The following is a 17,394-nucleotide window of genomic DNA, read 5'->3' as shown; positions in this document are numbered from 1 at the left end:
TGTCAGTGCTCATGGGCGGTGGTGTCACTTCATTAGGTGATCCACCTGCTCAGTTACCTGCTCTTACATAAAAAAAAAAAAAAAAAAAAAAAGCATAATAACAAGTGATAACTGCGTTAAAAACAACCGACTTCAAACTTGCACTTGCAAAATTTACAAATACCTACAGACAAAAATGCTCATAAAATAAAAACTACTGGGCCTATCCGAATAAAATTTTTATGGGACCAATTCGACACCATCCCGCATCGAACAAAAAAAGAATCACGTAAATCGGTTCAGAAACCTCGGAGTAATCGGTGTACATACATAAAAAAAAATATATATATACCGGCCGAATTGATAACCTCCTCCTTTTTTTTGAAGTCGGTTAAAAATAAAGGCTTAATAATTAATTTGTTATTATCTGTATAAATTGTATTAGCTGCCATTAGTCGAACTATAGTTTAAATACACCCACGCAAATTCACCTGTTTTCAAAATGTTTTATTGATGAGAGTAAAATGGCAATATAATCACGTCGTGGAGTAAGGCGACGATTTTGGTATTGCTGACTCTTTCCAAAGATGTTTCACTTCTGAGTTCTGACACGTGTCATCGGCCCACACGCACTTTTGTCTACTTTATCAAATTTTAACAAAATTAGATTTTTTTTCTCTACCAAATTTCACTAACTCCTTTTCTCTTAAACAAAAAAAAAAGAATGAAAAAATCAGCACGTGTCGTTACATAAACAGGGCACCCATCATAAGATCTGCCACATCTTTTGCCCAAGCTGCTAACACCAGCTTTGACGAGACAAACACTAGGCATAGAACGTTCGGTCACAGTAAACAGAACACGACCAGTAGGGCAACTAAGCTTCACTACATTGTATAAAACAAATTCGCTTTCCGCCCTCTGTGTGTATGCTTACATCTTGAAAACTACTCAACGGAATTGATGCGGTTTTTTTTTAATAGATAGAGGGATTCTCGAGGAATGTTTTACTATGTATGTAATTCGTTAGGTTTTAGACGAAACGGGCGCGGCTGCGGAAAAGTTAGCTTTCGATAAAATAATTACATACTCATCAATGAAGTTGATAACAGATTTGTTGTAAATTTGTTAATCGGCTACTGGCAACAGTTCGACGCGACTGACGTCTGCTTAATTTTTGTGCTCGGCACACACGCTATTTTTTTGTAGGTAGTTACCGTACTGTTCGTCCTATTTACTGTGGTACAGCTCACGGGCGGATATAAGAACAATCGGCGCGTGCGCATCTGCGAACGAGCTTCCGAAAAAAAAAAATGACATGTGCTCGACTCGTATGCATTGGAAATTACTGTTGCACCGAGCAATTGTTGAAACCGTTACATTTCACATTTCGTTAATAAAAAATCTTTATCCTTACATAATTACATTTTATTACATATTTGGTTTTACTCGCTTTACTCAGCTCCTATTGTCCAAACAAAAATTATTATTAAATTATTTAATTCGGTGTATAGGTTACTTATGTGCAAGTACGAGTGTAAGACATTGGCGTTTCTTTTTATACGCACCTGCCAATGTTTCTATTTACTGTAATTGTACACCTAAGTTTGTAAATAAAAAAGTATCATTCCTTTATAATAAAAGTTTAATAAATCTTGAATCTGGTTGTTTGAATGCGCTAATCTCAGGAACTACGGGACCGATTTCGTAAATTGGTTCACCGTTGGATATATGCATGATACCTGAGTGTCCTAGTTTAAATATGTACCAGGCGTGAAATTGCGGCTATTCACTTAACATATAAAAAAAATTACATACATCCTTTAATAATATCTAGACACGCGGCAGCGTGTCAAGCCGAGTTCAAGCGAAGAGAACTGGCGAGCAGCAGCCGTGTGTATATTTACACGAACCATTTCGAGCCACTTTTCACCCCCTTATAACTCAAAAACTATTTAAGTTATATAAACCAAATTTGGTACATATCAAGAGGACCTCAAGATAAACAAGAACCTTAAATTTCATAAATACAGATTAAACAGTTGCGTAGATATTAATATCCAAAAATCGCAATTTTTAAGACTGACTGACTTATAGACATATACAAAACCTAACCCACTTCCAGATGACCTAGAAAGTTCAAATTTTGTAATCAACTAGGTAATAGTGAGTGTACAAAGGAAAAAATCAGAAAATACTGAATTTATTTGTATTTAATTTTTTTTTCAATGACATAAATTTTGTTTGTATGGAAAAATGGAAAAGTTTTAAAAAAAAGAAAATAGTATCTTCACCTTACTAGTCTTAAAAAATAGATCAAAACTAATCAGTGGCCGAAAAAAATTTTGAAATCCATCAATAAATGACTGAGATATAGATTATTGAAGTTTACATATTTTAGTACGAAACATCTGTAGATTCGATGCGCCTCTGACATCACACTCACTCGCGCTAGTATCGCTAGGGCGGATTACTTCGATTGCATGATTTCTTTATTCAAAACTGTTATTAAACGTAAAATAAAAGAAAATTTTAATAAAAATATTGCCTTTATTGCTCATACAGTTAAAAATAATATATAATTTTACATATTCACGTTTATTTATTCTTTATTTATGAGTGTTTAGTTTAGTTTTAATTTCAGTGTAAATAAATAAATAAATAAAATCTTTATTTTGCTTTAAACATGGTATTCAATGGTGATACAATTATATTAATAAAGCACAAACATATTCAGCCAATACTAGCATGCAAAAATAATTACCATAAATGGTGTAGGTAATGGAAGAAGGCTTCGTCGAAGGTCGAAATGATTTAATTTGCGTAATATTAATATGAGTGAAACATCTTTAGGCGCGTTTAGAGTAAAATTTCAAGATCGCGTCATGGCAATACCGTAACGTCATGGAGTAAGGCGACGATTCTTCTACAAAGATCTTTGCATCTTGGTAATAGTGTGTGTACAAATTCACGCTGGATGTTTAGAAAATCATGTAATCTTTTAAACAGAAAACGAGTTTAAAAAATTGCAGATAATGACGGGGCAATGTGCGCTGACATTCATAACATACAAGAAAATATAGAAAATAATACTAAACAAACCATACAGAGAAACCGCAAGAAAAAAAATCGTATATAAAAAGTATTATATTAATTATAAAGTAAATCAAATTTGCAGAGTAATTTTCTGTACAAAAAGTAATGATATCCCACCAAAAACATAAATGTAAAAATTGGAGCCGAGTTCAATCGTTGACTTAATTTGCCAAAAAAAGAAATGAGATCTAAATGTGTGCCAAGTTCTGCAGACAGTCCAGAAATTTATTTACAAAGATGTATTAAGTTCTTAGGTTGACTGAAAACTCAATTGTTTTATTTTCCCTTAGAGAACAATGTTTATTCCAAAATATAACTTTTTTAATTTGAATAATATAATTATTTTCACAAAGCAAACAACTAATGACCTATTGAACCCCATAATTTGATGAGGCTAGTTTTACATACTGTTTATATTTTGTGAGGTTCTAAAAACTAGCCTCATCAAATTATGGGGTTCAATAGGTCATTAGTTGTTTGCTTTGTGAAAATAATTATATTATTCAAATTAAAAAAGTTATATTTTGGAATAAACATTGTTCTCTAAGGGAAAATAAAACAATTGAGTTTTCAGTCAACCTAAGAACTTAATACATCTTTGTAAATAAATTTCTGGACTGTCTGCAGAACTTGGCACACATTTAGATCTCATTTCTTTTTTTGGCAAATTAAGTCAACGATTGAACTCGGCTCCAATTTTTACATTTATGTTTTTGGTGGGATAAACTTTATAAATTAGGTATTATATTGTAATCAATCTTTGATACCAACAAAGTACGAATTAAATCTGTAAGATTAAAGTGGGTTAAAAATCAAAGTCGAGCCTAAGGGAGTCGTTTACATACAAACATACAAGTGAAGCTAAAAAAAACGACGTGTGTCACTCGGGGACTGCCGCGGTAAAGCTAATAGCTATTGCATGCTATGCCTTCAAGCATTACCTCCGCCCGTCGGAGTGGGGAGCGTGAGGTTTTTTCGTTACGGAATTTCTCGATTCGGTCCCCGCGCTCAAGGCCCGCGATAGAAGCTATGCGATAGCTTAAAAATATCCCTTGTAATTTCATATCTACGATATAAAGATGTGTAACAGACGGCGATTATCACAAGTGCATCGAACCTAAACACCTGACACAGAAAACACATTATATATGTGTATCGTGACGATCAACTCTTAATATACCACGTAAACTATAAGACTTCTGCAAAAACAGGTCCAAATTGCAACGAACTTAAGCCGCAGAACACATTTTTAAGGCGACATTATGTGCCGAGCCTTAACGTCTACCTAGATAGGCACTGCATGCCGCGGCCCGTATTGAGTAAGGAAGTTTATTTTCGCTTTTTCTTAAGGAATCTTTCTAACATCTAATGTATAGTATTTTTTACCGACTTCATACCCTTTCATATGATATCCATATTTATAGTGTTGTAAATTACGTTAACCATAATCAACTAGAAAAGAGCTAAACCGATAAAAAACTTTTTTCCTATAAGTTCAGACGTGAAAATTAAAAATCATTAAAAGTAGTTCTGCGCCTTAATCGTGCAAAAAAAATTATACGTCAAAAATTTGCGAGGCCGAACAAGGCCGGTCGCAGACACGAGGAAAAAAAAGTAAAATAAAAAAAAACACGAAAAAGTCGAACCAAACATCTGTCGCTGCGGCACGCGAGAGGCGCGTGGATGTGCCGACTGTAGAGCGACGGGCTTTTGAATTTCGAACGCTTGCATTTTTTTTTCGAATTCAATATGGCGATTTCATTTTGGAATTTTAAACTTTTATAAATATAATTTACACGTTAAATAGTTGAATTTGTTTAAATGCAGAAATACATTCGGGAAAGTATATTTTCGTATATTTTGAAAAAACACATGCCGTTAAGTTTTGTTAGGTACTTATAAATATACCGGCCGAACTGGAAATTCCTCCTTTTTTTTGAAGTCGGTTAAAAATATATTATGTACACATTCAGGGTGGAATTTTATAATGCCAACTGGAGAGAAATTACTCTTAGCTAAAGATGACTTACTTAAAGGAATTAATATTCCATTATATTTTGTGTTATCAAAATCTGTTAAAATTTTCACTCTGTTCTTAGGGTCAATAATAAGGCATGTTACTAACAAACAAAGTACATAGTTAATTATTTATTAGGTACACCTCATTAAGCCTAACAAGTATCTAATAAAAACTATTTCATAGAAGATAAACCCCAACTCCAATGTAGGTAAGAGCAACCTCTTTGTTACACATGCACATACTACAGAACCTCCTTAGATTACCCATACTTTGACATTTCAAAAACAAATGCCAATACATACCAAACAACAAAAACGCAATAACAACCTTAACACGGACGACACAGAGTTCAAAATACTCTAAAAAATTCGCCCTTTATCAGCACAGCTGACGCTCAGCTGTCCCCATAAAAAGAAATGAAAAATTTTAGCACTTATTTTTATCGTATTAGGGTTTAAATTGGACAATAGAGAAAAGCCTACACATTTCGGTTGCTATGCAATTTACAAGACATTTAGACGAAGTTTTTTTACTCGTCTCGAATGCTTCGACGAAGCACTCCCAATATTTATTTATTAAACCACGTTTTCCACGTGGAAGCTTACCTGGGAAAACTTATTTAATGCCTTAAAATATCAAAAGACCATAATTTTCAACTAAGTTTGAAAGAAGAAGATTCTCAATTCGACTGTAATTTTTTTTTTTCATTATTTGGGTTTGGTACATCAGAAATTTGAACTGGGATAACCGATTTTTATGTCATTTCATAGAATTATTTAACTGAAAACCTCATTTAAAAGTACGAAACCGCGGGACGCAGCTAGTCTTGATTTAATTTGGAATAGAGATAGACATAAGCCCCCCTAGCCAAGTGGTTTTCTGTTAGCGTAGCGTTCAATAGAATAGACTACGAATGTATGAGATTGACGCAAGCTGTAGATACGTTTATCTACAGCTTTACGTCAATCTCATACATTCGTAGTCTATTCTATTGGACGCTACGCTAACAGAAAGCCACTTGGCTAGGGGGGAAGGACGTAGTCTATTCTAACACGCTTTTTTAGGTTCATCCACACATGTCTGTATGTTACTTTTAGACTTGATTTTGACAAACTTTAAACGGACAGATAAAGCAAAATGTTCATACTAATCAAGGATTGGTGACTATGTGATCAATTCATGAATATATCTTAGTAAGGCGTGTTTATTATTATTTTTTAACACTATAATAATTATTGTATTAATTTTATGATCACGAGTGAAATTCGTAGTAATAATATTAATTTTTATATGAACTATGGAGTTGAAGAGTTTGTTTGAACGTCGTGTTATGCTTTAGCTAAGTTATGTTTGAATGTTTGTTCTCATAGAGTTCCAGCATACATTGTTTATGCAATATACATAATAATTAATAAATTACTCTTATTTTTTTTTAATTTATTCCATAAAGATCCTAATGTCATTTGCTTTGAAAGTCTGAAAGTATGTACCTATTGTATAAAAATACACCGTACACCGATTGACAGGCCGTAAACAATTACCATATGATTCTATGCCTTTCTCTAGCATTTCCTTGCATCAGCTGATTTGAAAAAAATAAACAAAACCAACCAACCTTCTTTATACTTTATGCATTGTGCAAGGAATTTATTTGTCCCATTACAGTTAAGCGAAACTCAACCTTATTACAATACAATAAAATATGTTTTAATCGCAATTTTAAAGTCCATTTCGTACTGGCCTTTATTGCAAAATTCACGTGCGCTACAAAAAAAAGATATGAAAAAAAATAAAAGAATGACAGGTAGTTGCGCTACAGCTGATCGTCAGCTGTTCAAAAATATGCTATGAATTTTTTAAACGTTATGTCCTATAAAAATTTACAGCGATAAGGCCTTTAATGCTGGACAATAAGCCCTAAAATTCGTTGATAAACAATTTTGCTTACGACCTTTTCGTTCGAACAAATATCAAATTATTTTAAGCACAATGTAGATCTGTAAATTATCAAGCATCTATAAGAAACGTGGAATAGTTCAGCCGAAAATGTATCGAAAATACATGTACTTTAAAAACTATTTTCATGCGAACCTATGAGTCTAATAGGACCGTTTTAAATCAAAATAATTCCAAAAAAATCATGAAATTCAAATTTGGAATTGTATCTTTTCGATATAAGGTTTGAATTCCCGCCAAATATATTTTTTTTCGTCTAGGCGAAGATCCGTGGGAAGAAGTTGGAAAAGGTTGCATTTGCATAATGTGTATCTCTCGCTAATAATAATTTCGATAGTGTATTTTAATTCTAATAATTTATGGGTATCATTTAAGCTATCACCAATTTAATTAGTTTTGTGTTTCTTAAATAATAGGGTTTGTCCTCAAAATAGTAGATCTGTCACCAAAATGTAGTCACCAAACAATGCAAAATCAGTTCCACAATAAATCACCTAAAATCCTGAGATATAAGGTCTAGTACCAAATTAATGTTTTTGTATGTATTATAATAGGTGTGTCCTAATAAGTATTTAAGCAAACTAATTTAAAGAGATCACCAATAAATCATATTATGTTACTAAAAGTTAAAATAATCAATATTTATTCTTAAAAATAATAACCACTGAATAATCAGCTCTGGTTTAATAGCTGGCTTGGCTAGCATAATCCATACTAATATTATAAATGCGAAAGTAACTCTGTCTGACTGTCTGTCTGTTACTCAATCACGCCTAAACTACTGAACCAATTTTCATGAAATTTGGTATGGAGATATTTTGTTACCCGAGAAAGGACATAGGCTACTTTTTATCCCGGGAAAATGACGCAATCCCGGAAATCCCACGGGAACGGGAACTATGCGAGTTTTTCTTTGACTGCGCGGGCGAAGCCGAGGGCGGAAATCTAGTTGTAGATAAAACACTTAATTAAAGTTAAAATAATCAATATTTATTGTTAAATATTTATTGTTAAAAAACAATAATCACTGAATAATCAGCTCGTTTGGATTTCGAAGGGCGCCCCCTTTTTCTTTTCTGGCCGATGCTTCTGGTGGGGGGTTGGCCAGCTTTAAGCGTATGGCTAATCCGATAATATGTTTGCACATGTTAATTTTTAAAGCGCGCCAATTTGTCTCCGCCCCTTTGATCATTTTTTCATTAAAATTATAAATTGATCTGGGGGCACGGTAGTGCCCCCGCCAAGACGAGCCAAGCGAAAACGCACGGGTACTACCTACCCTTTCTCGAAGCGCTTCGACGTTTTTTTGAACCCTCATAACTTGGGTTTGGATTATGCTAGATCAACAAAATTTTCGGGATATATTGTCAATAGCGGACTTATTGAACATATTAAGTTTTAATTACATTAGCTTTTATACTTCAGATTTTATTTATATCTAAAAAACGCTAATTTCGTCACTGACTCACTGATGATCATCAAAATTCTTAAGGTATTTCCTAATGTCCTAGAAAGCTGAAATTTTGTATGTAAGCTAGTATTAGCACACAAACAACAAAAAAATTATTAAACTTGTAACTTTCATCCCCCAACCCCTTAAACTAGGGTTATACAATAGTTCTTGTAGTAACGAACGGCCAAGCCACATATTTTGACTAAGGTGTAGAGTTTGTGAAGTTAGGGCGTGTAGTGTTAGAAGCTTGGCTCTACATGAGATCTGATAACTTTTTGACAGTGCGAGTCATATGGGATCGTCTTGGCAACATTTTACATGAAAATGTTTTTGGTGGGATCCGATAATATGTTTGCACATGTTAATTTTTAAAGCGCGCCAATTTGTCTCCGCCCCTTTGATCATTTTTTCATTAAAATTATAAATTGATGTATTAAATTGGTAACGAATACATTAATTTAATATCTGAACGAAATGAAATGTTACTACTGTATTGGTGACAAAATATCAAATAAAAAGGAGTCGCAGTCAGGGATCGATAATCGATTTATTTGGTGACAGATCTACCATTCTGAGCACAGAGCTATTATTTAAGTAACAAAACTGTTATTATAAGAACGAAGTTTATATTCATGTAATGCAATATAATTTTATTGGTTATCGATCTGTTATTTTACATACATATTAACATTAATTTGATAATCCATACCTGGGAACAACTTTTGTTTATCTGAGAACGAAAATATTTCGTGGTGATAGATCTATTTATTAGGTGATACAACTTGATGACAAATATAAATTTTGGTGATAGAAAATATAGTTCCCATAATTTATTACACAAGTGTTCTAAATAGATTTATAATTTTAAAAGCTTATCATATTATTTGTTGCATTTCAATTTAAAAAGTAAAAACATAATGTACCTACCTATGAAGAATTGTACAGTAATGTATACCTAATATGTACCTACCTACACATTTTTTTATTTTGTATTAACTATTAAGTATTATAAAAACGTAACATTGACCTTTGCAATTTTACTAAAGTATCTAGGTAATTTATGTAAGGGCCGATTTTTCAATCCTTGGATAAAATGTATCCGTCTAATAAAGTATTACACGAACATATTAAAATGGCACCTGTAAACTGTCAAGATAGAATACATTTTTTAAATGGTAGTTTTTAATACGTTATTCGGCGAATAAATTTTATCCAAGAATTGAAAAATCGGCCCTTAATATAATAAAACAGAAGACTTTGTTTATTTACTTTCGTAGTTTTATAGCATTTAAATTTTAAACGCATAAAAATATACCGGCCGAATTGAGAACCTGCTTTTTTTGAAGTCTGTTAAAAATAATAAAATTTAAAACAATAAAATTACAAAAAAAAAAAATCATTAAAAACGCGGTTACGTAAAAAAATCTGTTTGTTTCTTTGAACGTGCTAATCTCAGGAAATACTGGTCCGATTCAGTGTTTATCTAATACCATTTATCGAGGAAGGCTATAGCCTATAGGGTTATCATCACGCTAAGATCAACAGGAGCTGAGCAATGTAGATTGCAGGTGAAACCGCGGGGCACAGCTAGTTTATTATATATAAAAACTAGCCGCTCCGCGCGGTTTCATCCCCGTGGCTCCATTCCTGTTGGTCGTAGCGTGATGTTATAATATAACCTTCCTCGATAAATGGGCTATCGAACACCGAAACAATTTTTCAAATCGGACCAGTATTTCCCGTGATTAGCGCGTTGAAACAAACAAACTCTTCAGCTTTATAATATTAGTTTAGATTCATATTTTGGCCAGGCTAAAGGCTTGTTGTTGTTACTAGGGTACTGCTTACAGGATGAGGCGGCGTGAGACGTGTTCCGCTCACGCCGCTCCATGAGGGTAGAGCTGGCAGGCTCTTAGCTTGTTTGGGCCCGGCAACGGGCTGCCGCTGATGGGGTCACGGATGAATTCTACACATACCCGTGGCCCCGTCGCTGATGCGGCTTGACGGAACACAGTAGGGTTTTGGTCGGTAGGAATCCGACATAACCCCTCTCCCCGGCCTCTTCCCCGGAGACAGTGGGTATCTATGCAACATTTCCCCACTAAAAAAAAAAAAAAAAAAAAAATTTCCTCAATGTACCTGCAGAATTGAACGTTTGCGTTTAGTATATGTGTTCATATTATACGAACCATATTTAAAAACAGCTGGTTATTTTTTTTATATCTTCTATAAGTTAAATCAAATTTATAAGTTTTTAAATTCATTCAAATATTGATTTCAGCGCCATCTACACACAGATTCAAAAAGTAACACAATATAAGTTAATATTTTATAACTCAATTTTACTAATAGATGTCACCTTAATAACTAAAAATATATTACTAGACTAGCTGTGTCGCGCGGTTTCACCCGTGGGCAAAAGCAAGTATGTATTTTATAGTGTGTGTTTGTTTCTGTTATAATATGTATAATATACATTGTGTCACTGCCAAGTATCATTAAAATCTGTTCAGTAGTTTTTGTGCAAAAGAGGACCAACAAACATACATCCATCCTCACAACATGTTTATAATATTAGTACGAAATATAACAGGTAACATTAGAACATAAAAAAATAAAACGTAATACATGCTGGAGTTAATGGGCTATCTAACAAAGAATTTTTTTTCAAATCGGACCAGTAGTTCCTGAGATTAGCGAGATCAAACCAACAAACTCTTCAGCTTTATAATATTAGTAAAGATTTTAAAATTTTGAAGTTTCAAGTTACCCACCCCATCCAATTGTAGTCTGTTGAGCTGTTTTTGAGTTACAAACAGTGTAATAAACACATATTGTTTCTTAATAAATTTAATACACTCACTGTTGACCCACCATTTTAGAAAATTAAAAAAAATATTTTGTTTTTCTTTGTATGGATCATTTTTGCATAATATGTAAGTAAATAACAGGTGGGTTGATACTATCTCATAGATAGAACCCTAAAACTAAATAGGTAGTTTTGATGGCATACAATTCATATCACAGGAGCCTTATTATGACCTCTTATTACCAGACCAATTACGCCGTGAATTGAACTGACTGGCAAATTCATATTATGATCTCATTTAAACTAATATTATAAAGCTGAAGAGTTTGTTTGTTTGAACGCACTAATCTCGGGAACTACTGGTCCGATTTGAAAAATCCTTTCGGTGTTAGACAGCCCATTTATCGAGGAAGGTTATATATTATCAAGCTCAGACCAATGCAGGAGGGAAGCAATGCGGGTGAAACTGCAAGGAACAGCTAGTAATATTGTCTGGTGATTACTATCATATATTATTTTATACATATACCATATATTTTTATGTATTTCATTTAGCCATAATTCCAGTTAGATATGATATGATGTCCCTTTAACTAAATTAAATATCCAATTAGAATTTTATTTCCTGTTTAATAAGTATTTGCGGAATTCTTCAACATTATTAATTATTACTAGCTTTCCGCCCGCGGCTTCGCCCGCGTTTTGAAAGAAAACCCGCATAGTTCCCGTTCCCGTGGGATTTCCGGGATGTAACCTATCCTATGTGTTAATCCAAGTTACCTCTATATTGGTGCTAAATTTCATTGTAATCGATTCAGTAGTATTTTTTTTTTAAATAGGATCAGTATCAGTTTGTAATACCACTTCAAACTAAAACAGGTTATATTTTAAATAGAGCCTGAGTATATAAAATTGTAAATGCGTACTCATTAACCAACTTCAAAAAAAAGGAGGAGGTTATCAATTCGTCCGGTATGTTTTTTTTATTTTTTTTTATGTATGTACTATGTACACCGATTACTCCGAAGTTTCTGAACCGATTTACGTGATTCTTTTTTTGTTCGATGCGGGATGGTGTCGAATTGGTCCCATAAAAATTTTATTCGGATAGGCAGTAGTTTTTATTTTATGAGCATTTTTGTCTGTAGGTATTTGTAAATGTTGCAAGTGCAAGTTTGAAGTCGGTTGTTTTTACAGTTATCACTTGTTTATTTACATTAGTTACTATTCTTACCTGGTATTGCGCTTCCTGTTTGCCCCATTTTAGAAAATTCACACTACACTGATCGTCTTTAGAATTCCCAATTAACACATGTTTGAATCAACAAATTTTTTTTTAATTAACGCGAACTAGTCCGAATATTCATCACTAACGTACACTGAACTATGAACTTTAGTACAACACGTTAATTTTGTTTATTCTCATTGTAAATATATCGAACGAGACCAATTATATTTCTTATATGAACCTTATTGCTTTTTTTAGATCTTGGACTATTATATAAAGACGTACTTCGAAGTTCTATGCGTGATTAATATTGCACATAACTTTAAATTATTGCAAATAAAATGTTAAAACTTTTACCATAGAACAAAATTTAACAATTACATTTTGCTAATGTGATTGCTAATCTTTCTGACTTTGACGTTTACAAGAGATAACAAATTCATTAATCCATGTTCGGATAAACTGTATAGCAATTAGCAATATGTTTAATAATAAAATAATTTATGTATTTATTGAATTAATCTAAACTGTATAAAAGATGTAAATAGCCTATGTAATAGCATATTGCAGTTTTCAGTGTAGTTTTTGGTAAGATATCTGCAAAATCTATTGATCTGTGGAATGAAGGTGGAGTTGGACAGGTTGGTCATATTGACACAATATGTTGACACATGATATTAGCAGACTATTAGGCCGCGTACCTATCCACCTGCAAGAAAACTTCCGCGAGAAATGTCCGACAGTCTGTCTGACAGCAACTTGCAAGTCTACTTGCAGGTGGAAACGCGGAATTAGACTTGCAAGTTGGTGTCGGACAGAGCGGGCGCGGCCACCTAGCCGATGACGTCAACTGCTTCTACCGCCTAAAAATTCTGTATAAGATTAGAAATATGTAATTTCTAATCTTATACAGAATTATAATGAGCCGCTGCGTATCCAGCTTTGTAACTCACTCGTGCTATCAAAACTTAATTACTGCGATGTTGTTTATGATGGTTGTTGTTTGGCAAGAAGTAAGAGTCTCATTCAAAGGATCCAGAATGCCTGTGCGCGCTACTGTTTCCAGATCCCACCTCGCACGCATGTTACGCCTTTCTTAAATAAAGCAGGAATACTAAAAATGTCTGCATGTAGACAGCTCCATCTTTATATTCTCCTGCATGGTGTAATAAATCACCGCACACCGCCTTACCTCCATCAAAAATTAACTTGGTCACAAAGTCAAAAGCTCAACAAATCAAGGTCTTTCTCCTGTGTGTTTCAAATCCCTAAGTATAAAACAGCGGCATTTAGCTTTAAATATCTTTAAATATCGGGCTAGTAAGTGCTGGAACGACCTCCCTCCTCCTGTACGCCACTCAAGATGACTTTTAGGGCAAGGCTAAAAAACTATTTACTAAAAAAACAAAAGGAACTGTGTCCAGCGGATTAGATTATTATTTTTATTTTTTTTGTATTGTATAATAATTATTTAAATATTTTAAAAAGATTTCTTTCGCCCAATGTACGAATTGATTGGCTTTAGGCTTAGGCTTTAGGTATATTTGTGAGGCTGAGTAATGAGGTGACGCTGTATCATGAAGCATGGATGTATCTCACCAGTAGGAACGTATTAATAAATCCATTCCTTTAGTTTTAGTTTTAGATTCACTTTTCTATTTTTTATTTTGTATTAAATATTTTATTGTTTTACCTGTTTTCCTGAAAATATAATATGTTTGTTTTAGGGGAACCGCTATGTTTGTTATGGTACCGTGTATTTATTAATTTTTTGACAGCGGTGAAAGCAGTGGCCTTTTGGTCATTGTTTTCTCCATATGCTGAGTCCATACCCTTTTCGTGGTGATTCTTTTATTTTTTATCTGTATTTTTTTATTTTATTTTTTTGTTTTGTATGTATATGTTGTTTTACCACGAATAAATGAATTCTATTCTATTCTATTCTATTCTTAAAATGGAAAAAACTATTGTGTTGTGCCTCGGTGTTTCAATTCAACCGTGAAAACACCTGGTAAATTCTTTTTTTATGTGCCTGAGGACCCAAAAATGAGAAAGCAGTGGATGACAACAATAAATTTTGCATTGCCACATTTGGGTCAAACTGTACTATAACGGATTTTATAACGGATGTCGAGTTGAGAGGCATAATTTTTTTTTGTGGTTAGCTATGGGTGACTTCCGATATGCACTGCGACCACTGCACAGTGCTATCACTGTTGAAAAATTCGTTCCGTTAAAGACTGTCAGTATACTGCCGCAGTACAGTGCGACACAAAAGAGATGACAAAAAATGAGGGCGCCACCGTCGCTCATATAGCAACACTGATACTGCGACGCAAGCAATCTTGATACTATAGAATAAAAATCAAAAAAATAAAAAGTAATAAATACCAAAATTTAAAGTTGTTTCATTCATCATCGTGTAAATTTAAGACAAAAATACATTAGTATTTTAAATGACCTAGGTCAAATTTTACTTAAATGTATTTGGAATTAGTTTATAGAAATCGGTTAAGCCATTTAGACTGCAGAGGCGCACATAGAATCAAACATACGAACAAACAAACATACATACATACAGCTCAAACCTAAGGCTCAAACACATTACGCTCCTTCTGGGTCCGTCAGGTAAAAAAAACAAGGTGATTTGAAAACTACATATTTTTATTTATTTTTTGTAGATATTCTCCTTCATTTTTACTCCCTTGCTCCACTATCCTGCGTACTGTGCTTTCAGAAACCCCTATAACAAACGAATTAAGATGAATAAAATCAAATAGTACATTTAACATATTTATTTAGTAGCTTAAAACTATTTTTTTTTATGTCGGAGGCCAAGACTCACTTTGGATCCCTGCGTCCACTCTAGTAAGTAGCAAGTAAGGATTCATAGATAGCTGTATGAAAATAGTTATCACTATACTATTTAAGGCTGGTTGGATTGGATATAACTTCTTGACTCAAATTGTGCTGGTCGCACTATAAAAACTAGTTTTTGTTTACATACAAATAACCTCAAATTAAATTTCAAAAACGTAATAATCGCCATAGATACGTACATTAAACACTCGTCACTAATGGAATATTCTATTTTACGTAGTACTGAGCAAAAATAAATGGAATCTCACCGGTATAATCTGCTGTACGTCAGTAAACGTTTTCCAAATATTTTTCTCGTTTTTCAGCTTGAAATTATGAGAAACACCGAATGAAAACTTTATATATGGCATCACGGACACCGCTACGTTTAACCTTTTTCATGATTTCTCCTTTTTTGAGTAAATTTCTTGTTTAAAATAACAATTTTATCTCAACTTCACCAAATAAACAACAAATTTTTATTCAACTTGACAGCAGTGCTGCATTGATAATTCAGGGTTGCCAGATAATGAAAAAAAATTAGTTCCAAATTAATTAATTTCATCTCTTTTATGTCGCACTGTACCCTAGGTAAATATATGACGTCATAAATCGCCTCCATAATAAATACATAATTTCTACTGTGAGCACTGGCGTTAATAAGGTACTCGCAGTACTTTGATCACGTGATCAGTCAAAACCACTCGAGTGCCTAACGTCTTATAAACAAAGCTACAGTTTAGTCATAAAATTTTAAAGTTCTGTAATAAGTTTGGATTAATAAATAAAACAATGGAAGAATTGCAAAAATTAACTTTATTATAAATAGACTGTGTTGAAAATGTTCAATACGACCTGAAAGTTCTTTTATAAAGTAACCTGTACTCCGTTTCTGATATCCAAGATACAGGCAATAGCCTAGTTTGGATATCACTGTACTAGCAACCTTGTAAAATAATCCTACTGTTATCACATTTAACAATGTAAATTGTAATGTTTGAATATTTTGGTTAATAAAGATTTTTATTATTTATTTATTTATTATTAAGTGGTAACGCCAATATAATTAAAATAGTAAATGTAGAAATTAAATGTTTATTATTTGTGGTGTATTCCTTCATCCTTCCCTACATACGAGCACAACCAATCATCGCGCGCTATTTAGCGCTCGTCACGTGACCTACCTATGTCACGAACGACAGCCAGTAGTTCTCTCCGATCTTTAGCGAGGATCGGGACTCACCGCCGGAGAGCTTCCACGAGGCTCTCTAGATCATCAGGCATTGTGCTTTTGTAACACCACCGGGGTATCCCGTGCCCCGGCCCTTGGTCGCGCTCACCGCCGCGTGTGTGTTTGTGTGCCGTGTGTTCCCGTCTTTCCCCTCTTTGCTAACACCACGTTGATCTAAATACAGTCCACTTTATATCGAGAATATATTTACGTATATTTTTTATATTGGCGCGACCATTGAGTGGTACCTTCGACCCGGATAGGGACCATTGATTGGTACCTTCGAACCGGATAGTAACCATTGATTGGTACCTTCGATCCGGATAGTAACCATAGAGTGGTCCATTACGAACCGGATAAAACCTGATGATTCCACCGCCCTTATTAGGATACTCATTGTGTAGGCCCTAATAAGCGTATTATTAGTATCTTCAATGCGAAATACTATTTAATTTACCGCGTAGAACGACAATGCGTCTTCTACTATTCATATAAAATATATTTTAAACCCGCCCTTATTAGGATACTCATTGTAGGCCCTAATAAGTGATTTAATAGTACATTCATTGCGAAATAACTATAACCGCATAGATCGACATTGCGTCATCTATCATTTTCCGCTTAAAATATATTTTATTCCGCCCGTGACATTAAGTTACGCGTATATTTTTATTAAAATAGTTTATTAAAACTATATTCATATCGTTTATCCGCAGTTATAACGCTAAAATCATTATAAATCGAACATATTACATCATATTTA

At 33.6% G+C, this 17,394-nt stretch overlaps 1 protein-coding gene and 1 long non-coding RNA gene across 2 annotated transcripts in view; both read right to left on the bottom strand.

Moving 5' to 3' along the window:
• Nucleotides 1-12,932, bottom strand: part of LOC123702280 (protein neuralized) — a 52,230-nt gene extending 39,298 nt beyond the window's left edge. Inside the window, exon 1 of the mRNA XM_045649985.1 lies at nucleotides 12,548-12,932. Within this exon, the coding sequence (XP_045505941.1) occupies nucleotides 12,548-12,575 (28 nt within the window). The 5' untranslated portion in view covers nucleotides 12,576-12,932. The remainder of the gene's footprint in view (nucleotides 1-12,547) is intronic.
• A 2,255-nt stretch (nucleotides 12,933-15,187) lies between these two features.
• LOC123702307 lies at nucleotides 15,188-15,891 on the bottom strand. Its single transcript, XR_006752851.1, has 2 exons — nucleotides 15,670-15,891; nucleotides 15,188-15,284 (listed from the first exon to the last, which is right to left on the bottom strand). It is a non-coding gene; the product is annotated as an uncharacterized LOC123702307 (long non-coding RNA).
• Between the last annotated feature and the right edge of the window lie 1,503 nt (nucleotides 15,892-17,394).

Source organism: Colias croceus, chromosome 23, assembly GCF_905220415.1.
Source record: "Colias croceus chromosome 23, ilColCroc2.1".
NCBI classification, from domain to species: Eukaryota; Metazoa; Arthropoda; class Insecta; order Lepidoptera; family Pieridae; genus Colias; species Colias croceus.
The sequence above is the reverse complement of the archived record's forward strand: the minus strand, read 5'-3'. Positions and strand labels throughout refer to the sequence as shown.